The 7,500-nt window shown below is 46.9% G+C and overlaps 1 protein-coding gene across 2 annotated transcripts in view; it reads right to left on the bottom strand.

Moving 5' to 3' along the window:
• Pvr (PDGF- and VEGF-receptor related) overlaps positions 1 to 7,500 on the bottom strand; it is an 82,322-nt gene that overhangs the window by 22,675 nt on the left and 52,147 nt on the right. For both annotated transcript variants that reach the window (XM_050183035.3, XM_050183034.3), the window contains exons 3-6: positions 5,697 to 5,880; positions 3,732 to 4,043; positions 2,520 to 2,665; positions 1,283 to 1,475 (exon numbers count right to left, since the gene is read on the bottom strand). In XM_050183035.3, coding sequence (XP_050038992.1) covers positions 1,283 to 1,475; positions 2,520 to 2,665; positions 3,732 to 4,043; positions 5,697 to 5,880 — 835 coding nt within the window. The remainder of the gene's footprint in view (positions 1 to 1,282; positions 1,476 to 2,519; positions 2,666 to 3,731; positions 4,044 to 5,696; positions 5,881 to 7,500) is intronic.

The raw sequence follows: 7,500 nt of genomic DNA, 5'->3' as shown, positions 1-7,500 counted from the left end.
CTCTCTCTCTCTCTCTCTCTCTCTCTGTGTGTGTGTGTGTGTCTCTCTCTCTCTTAAAGCCACCTCATGATGCCATCGCCCCTTATCGGCCCCTTTCGTTTGCATCCTGCGTCCTAGAACGTATACGGACACCAAAGCGCTCTAGTATACGCACGAACGCATGGATTAGGAAATATCTTGCGAAAGCGGCAAGCAGGCGTGACTACGCTAAAGAAATGTGAAATAGTCGAAACAAAAGAAATAAAAGGGGAAGGAAGAAACGAAAGAAGAAAACGTCAAATAGCGACAATGAACGCACGAAGCCTCAGCGGTATACGCATACGACAACACTCACGGTACAGAGCAAGCGCTGGTTCATGGTCAAGGGTCACGCACCACGCCACTAGGACGATAAGGATCACCGAGGCGGCATGTATTAATTACGCCGTGACGCCAACGTGGCGCGAAGGCTTTGGGACGGCCGCTTGCCTGTCCGAAGAGCTCGGAGGCGAAGCGTTTCTGAGGTCCGGTCGCCTTGACAGTCAAGGTCTTCGTCAGTTAAAACCTCTCTACGGTTTCTCCCTAGTCGCCCTATACGGGCAGCGAGTTTTCAGCAATCCTTATATTTATCTGGAGATCTGTTCATTTCCACTCCTTACGAAACATGACCACGATTTCTTACAGCTACAAAGCGGCCGGATCGATGAAAGGGAGAAGCGTACCCTGCATCTTCAATCGTGGGAGTAATCGGGCAGCGTTAGTGGCATTAACTTTGAATGAATAAAAAGCCTCTCTTGCTCGTGTGGTTATGTTTGCGTGTGCCGGCACTGAGGGCATTTGATGAATGCATTTACGCACCGTGCGCTTGTCATTTTAGTTTTCGTGATTGGAACAGCAGCAAGATGAAAATAGAATGGCAAAGCGTGGCGGGACAAGGGCATAAAAGCAGTGAGCCTTTATTCGATTTATTTCCTTTCTTTTCAGCATTATATGGAAAACGTAAGGTTACTGCGTCTTGGTACTTTCAGTAACCACAACTGAAAACAATATGTTTTTACATGCCTATACCAAGCTTTGAACTTTTTAAGAAACCTTAAGAATAGCTGGAGCACAACAGAAGCGAAACAAAAATGAAGAAAAAAGGAGGAATAGCTCTGCGCACACTCTTTAACCTGGTGAACGCCTGCGCTACTCAATGAACTTTTATAGTGTAACAATATCTACCAAAACAGCATTACAGAACCACATCCGTGTCGGGAAGCTTAGAGTACGGTCTCAAGCCAAGTGAATGTCTATCCCTTACCGTAGACGGAGACAAAGATGGAGTGGTTGTACATCTTCCCGTGATGGTCCTTGCAGGAGCATGTGTACAGCCCTTCGTCGCTCCTCTGCACGTCACGAACAGTCAGCTGTGACGCCACCACGGATAGCACGAAGCGGTCTTGCCCGAACGTTTTGCTGTAGCTGATGGCCTCGGTCTTCTTGATGCGTGAGCTCTGTAGTAGAGGCGAGGCAACAAAAAAGTGATGCTGAACTCGCGTTACAAATCTGTAGGCACAAGAGCAACATTAACGTTTGTTTGTGCTCTTTCTTGATTTTTTTTTCCTTGAGGACGCGGCGCAGGTCAACACTTTTGCCAGCCAAATTCAGTTAGCCGGACAAACTGGCTCGAGAGAACGTGTTTTGCATCTCTTGGGGACGTCTTAAATAGGTGACCCATTGACGAAAACTAACAATCAGGGCGCTATAGCCAAGAATAGCGTCCCTGTATATGCTCCCGCAGGGGGCATATACAGGGACACTATTTTTGGCTATAGTGTTCCTGTATATGCTCCCGCAAGGAGCATATACAGGAACACTAGCCAAAAAGTGAGCGTCGCGTCAGCAAGGAGAATGTCCATAGAAAAAAAAAAGAGTGTCTTCACAAAGAGCGCGCTAGCAGATTACGCGTCTGGGAATTCTCCCTTCGTGTTACGCGTAATGTTTTGTTAGTTTTAAGCTTAGCATTCAGTCAAGAACTTGAATGCCGTGAACTCAGTTCAACGTGAACCACGTTTCTGCTCTTTCTCTTATAGTATAAATGCAACACTTGAAGGATGCTTCCTTCTTTATTCGCGTACTTAGTCATTTATGAAAATAAAGGCAATCACGACGTTTCTGCTGTCATTAGTGGCAAAGAATGCCTCTTTCATTACACCTTGATTGAAAAGGAGCTGACGTATGAGTTTTAAAGGTAAAAGTTATGCGACAATAGTCGTATCGGCTGCCAAAGGTGGCTACACTTGGAAACGACGACATCGAAGGGAGTGTTTTCCATTTCAAAATAAAACAGTGATTTGAAGCCACGTGTGCAGCATTGTCACAAATGTATCCCACGTAAGTACAACTTAACGCAACCAAGTTGTGCGCTAGGCTGAATCAGGCGAGGAAGGAGACAAACCTGTGCAGAAGGGCCACGTGACTGACTTTATTACCGCTGTCCAAGAGCTCCAACTCATTTTGGCCTTCGTGAAAGCTTTCGAATCGCGAAATTAACTTACGTTCTTGTCGGGGTAGTCCCAGGACAAGACGACCATGACGCCCATTTCCACGGTGATCGTGCAGTTGAGCGTGAACGAGTCGTTCAGCACCGGATGAAAGTTGCTCTCCTTCTCAATCATCACGCTGGGCGCTATGTCCACGGGAGCTGCATTTTTGTCAAGCATAGAAAGCGTCGGGAAAGTGGAACACGAGAGCATGAAGCAGAAGCATGCGTGAAGCATCTCACACCTAGCAGTGTCGCCTTTGCTCGAGATTCTGAAAACACTGAAGAAGTGTAGAACTTTATATTTAATTATTATGTTTATTAAAGTATGGGGTTTTACGTGCCAAAACCACGATCTCATTATGTGGCACGCCCTAGTGGGGGACTCCGGAATAATTTGGACCACCTGGGGCCCTTTAACGTGCACCTAAATTTAAGTACACGGGTGTTTTCGCATTTCGCCCCAATCGAAATGCGGCCGTCGTGGCCGGAATTCGATCCCGCGACTTCGTGCTTAGCAGCACAACACCACAGCCACTAAGCAACCAGACGGGTAGGACTTTAAAACCACTTTGATTTTGGTGTAATTCTACGCTTGGCAATGATGTCTTTATTGCGAGAACAGTGCTGGATTAAGAGTTTCACCGCTTACTGATATTCTGCTAGCTGTGAGAGCATATGCGAGCTGCACTTTTAGTATTCTGCAGGGTTAGCATCCCTTTGCTCTATATGCGCGGTCTTTCCTATTTACGTTTCTTTACACGCAAACCGGTGTCAACATGTTTCTCCACAAGTAGCATTTCCTTTCGTGTGTTCATTTCTCAAAAAAAATGAAGTCAGGCATTTCACCACCTCAGTTTCTATATGGAGCACTGTAGTGCAATCAATTGTAATTGTGCCACTGTAGACATGTGAAGTGCACTTATCAAGAAGGAAACAACACACTTAACAAGACATTTGATCCAAGCAGACGACCAACACGATCGTCTTGTTTGCCATCTGCTGTGTATAGACGTCTTGTTAAAGGTGCTCTTGCTTCCTGTTGTACTTCTATACGCGCATGACAACTGGCCTCCCCTTTGAAACGACAATTGCCTCCGAAATCGTCAGAGCGTGGGACACGCTGAAGATCTCAGAGGCCGCGAGAGAAGCCGCACAGTTCACCACAACGCTATACGCGCGGCGCTTTTCTTGCGGTGGCGCCGAGCGGGTGCTCGACAATACTCACGCAGATAGACGAACACGACGGCCATGGACGAGTCGTTGTAGACGCGTCCGGGCACCGAGCCATTGCAGATGAAGTGTCCGGCGTAGTAGCTTTGCGGGTAGTAGATGACGAAGCCGCGCATCGGGTCGAACTCGACGTCGCGCTTCAGCAGCGCCACCTCCTCCATCTCGTCCTGGCCGAGGTCCTTCCAGAGCTGGACATGGGCGCCCGAATGCGTAGGCAGGCACGGCACCACCAACATCTCGCCGTGGCGCACCGTCACGAAAACAAGCTGGTCCATCTGCTTCTCCGGCTGGAACAGGTAGTAGTCGTCTGCGAACGGTCGGGAGGCAAGGGCGCAATTAAACCTCGCTCTTATTCACGCTGTCGCCAGAAGTGGAGAGAGGAAGGTATTTTGAAACGACTCTTTTTTAGGCCCGAGTCGTCACTGTCGGAGCTCAGTTGGCTCCCGGCTGTGGAACTGGATTCAAATGATTGGATTCGGCAGTGGCCGCACTGCGAGGCGCAACTCTGGCAATGGAACGCTGGTGTGAAAAACGATATTCAGTTTCGTCGCGTGCAAAAGTGCATTGACGAAGCGTTTTCTCGGTAATACAAGATACTGCAGCCACTTACCAAGTCAGAACTTTTGACTTGAACAGCGACGGCTCGGGTTCCGCTATAGAATACGAAGCTGCTCATTGCTTATATAAATGAATGTGCAGGCGTATTCTAAAGGTAGCGTAACCTGATGTTCTATACGACGCAGTCCCATGCGCTAAATTCAAGTACGTATATGCATTATCCGGTATGCAGTAAAAAGCAGTGTTAATCTCTGCCATTGCTAATACTGGTGAAAGCATCTACTATTGTGCCTTGTGTGGCATTTAAATGCGATGGGTACATTGCGCATAATCATTAAATTAATCAGTGTGCTCTGTCTTAAAGAGACCCTAGAAAGAAATATAAGTTCAGACGTGTTATCAAGGTACAGTTCTACAATACAAAAAAAGTCATTCTTATCATGAGAGGAGACTTGGCAAGTCAGAAAGGACGCGAAAACGAAAGACGGGGTACGCCGCCGCCCGGGCAGTCCCAGCGCCCATTCGCCTTGACGTCACAGACTTTAAAGGCGTCTGCTTGGGTCTAGCTAACAGTTTACCGGTAAAGAAAGGCTACATTGCATTCTGAAGGAACCAAATAATCGACCGAGCAAGCTTTGAAAAGCTTTGGACCTATACCACATCGTATGGGCCTGCCAACACAACACGGAACTAGAAAGGACAGAAGAACCGACGAATGAGCGGTGGGCAGGAAACGCTATTGAAGGCAGGAAACGCTGCTCAGCGTATATACCTCGAAGTTCAGCAGGAGCTGACCGAAAGGGCAAGAGCGGCTGCGAGATCCAACGGACTCCCGAAACAGAGCGATCAACCACAAATTTCCAAGTGCGGTTAAGTTTTCATCATTGGCATCAACCCTCCCAAAACAGATTAAGTACGCATGTCATATTGACCGCAAATAAGGACGGGGACCGCGGAAGAGAACACAAAAACGACAAGGGTTCTTGTGTTCTCTTCCGCTGTCCCCGTCTTTATTTGCGGTCAGTATGATATGCAGTAAACACCAACTAGGCCAAACTGAAGTTCTTCTTGAGATGAAGTGCGAGTAAAAAAAAGAAACACTGAAACTCGTGACGTCACACAGACGTCACTGACGTAACGGCGCTAGCGGTCTCGAGCGAAATTCAAGAAATTGTAGTTTGGACTTCATTTTATCTTCTGCGAAATTAATGAAAATATTGTTTTTCAAGAATATCTTATCAGGCTAAACTGATTCAGTGTTTCTCGTCAGTGACCCGTTGATATCGACAAGAGAAGGGTAGCTTGGGAACGTCTATGACAAGTTATAAATGCCCAATGTTCCACGAGCATTTTCAAGCTACCGTGTCAGCGCGCGAAAGCAAAGAGTAGCAAAGTTACCTACCATTGACGAAGACGTAAACTGACGTAGCGTTTCCCGCGTTGGTGAGATCAGTGGTCCCATTGTAGTAACAGGTGTAGTGACCCAAGTCCATGACGTCAGTAGTGTTGAGCTCGAAGACGCTCTTGAAGGGGCGAATGCCATCCACCTCTTCATCATAGATGGACGAGCGCAAGGAAACGTTGTCCTATAATCGAAAAAAGCAAATGTGTTATTGGATTGGCACAAGATAACACATCAATGTGTATTGCACAACGAAGGAGCAAGAACAAAACCTTCGTCGTTCTATCGCACTCAGTATGAGCTACAACGTGCGAGCGCTTTCGCGTTGTGGCTCATAGACAGCGCGATAGTATATTTGTATTTTACCTATATGTTCAACGGTGTCATTAAAGGTAACAAAACACAGGTGACACGCCGATTACGTTAACAATGCCTGGACGCAACGTGAGCTAAGACGCTACAAGAAATTTAAAACACTGAAGACCAGCTGGGCTGCGCACTTGCTACTTCACAGGTAAAACAACCAGTGCCGCACAAGTAGCACTTCTTTTTTATTTTGTTGACATTTCGTTGCTTCGATTTTTAAAATTTTCTTCCTTCATTCCTTCTTTCCTTCTTTTCTTTTATTCTCGTTGTTCTTGGCTTAGAGTTTGGGACAGCCGGCCCTTTCGTGGCCAAATTTGTCTCACTTCGCAGCTAACAGCGAAACAACTAACGATCCGAATACCACTGTCGAAAATTACACTGATTTTGCTTTTAACATATATGTGAACACACTTTAAAAAAGAGAGCAATGCTTGGCGAGACGACGGAACCAGCGAGACGCTGCTTCGTTCAATCCCTTTCTCCCAGCTCCTTATTTATTTATTTATTTATTTATTTATTTATTTATTTATTTATTTATTTATTTATTTATTTTGCAGAAGCAGCTTTCAAGCGTTTTCTTAAAAATACGCGTTGCCTAGCTCATGATACGCAGTCGCATCCTTCGTAAGAAACTCTCTGCAGGGCGTGCGCTCGCAGTGCAACCAGGGGGCGCCTCGTGACACCACTACACAATGTTTCATACTTTTCTGAACACCGTAAACAACTCCAGCGATCCGCGAGCGCTGCAGTGTGTCGAAGCAATAAAAGACTTGGTCTCCTATCTGCGGACGTGTCACAGTGTGCAATATCCGTTAGAGAGGTTACGGCCTGTACATGGTATTTCGTGTCATTTGCTTGCTTTGCTTGCTTGCTTGCTTGCTTGCTTGCTTGCTTGCTTGCTTGCTTGCTTGCTTGCTTGCTGGCTGGCTTGCTTGCGTCGAACGCACTCCAACGCCATGCACTGTGGGGCGCATCTGCTGGGACTCATGGGCGCTACTCACACTTTGTCTCGCGCTCCGAACGTAGAGGATTTTCCATTGTCCCCGCGTGAAAGCCCAAACTTTCCGCCAAAGATAAAGTAGAATCAGTGGGTCGTCAACCTCCGGGTAGTCAGATAGCATCCTGTGAGGATTTTCACATTGACAGCCGCAGCCGAATGGCAATGTTGCGACCTTGAATAGCCTCAGTGACTCGGAAATGTAAGGCCGCGAACTCAAGTGACTGTTACGTGCAGATCTTCGCATCCAGAACAAGCTCAAACTTCAGCATCTAAGAAATGTGAGCGTTAAAATGCGCATCCTAATGTAAGCTTGGAAATGACTTTTGCATCAACTGCCACTCGTCCATGTGTAAACGCAGCAACGTGTCGTTTTCCAACGGCATCTTTGACTAGGCGTTTTAAGGCGCTCCGACAGTGCTACAGAGGTCGTGTAAGATA

This window comes from Dermacentor andersoni, chromosome 4 (genome assembly GCF_023375885.2).
Source record: "Dermacentor andersoni chromosome 4, qqDerAnde1_hic_scaffold, whole genome shotgun sequence".
Taxonomy (NCBI): Eukaryota; Metazoa; Arthropoda; class Arachnida; order Ixodida; family Ixodidae; genus Dermacentor; species Dermacentor andersoni.
Note: the sequence above shows the minus strand (reverse complement) of the source record. Positions and strands in the feature narration are given on the sequence as shown.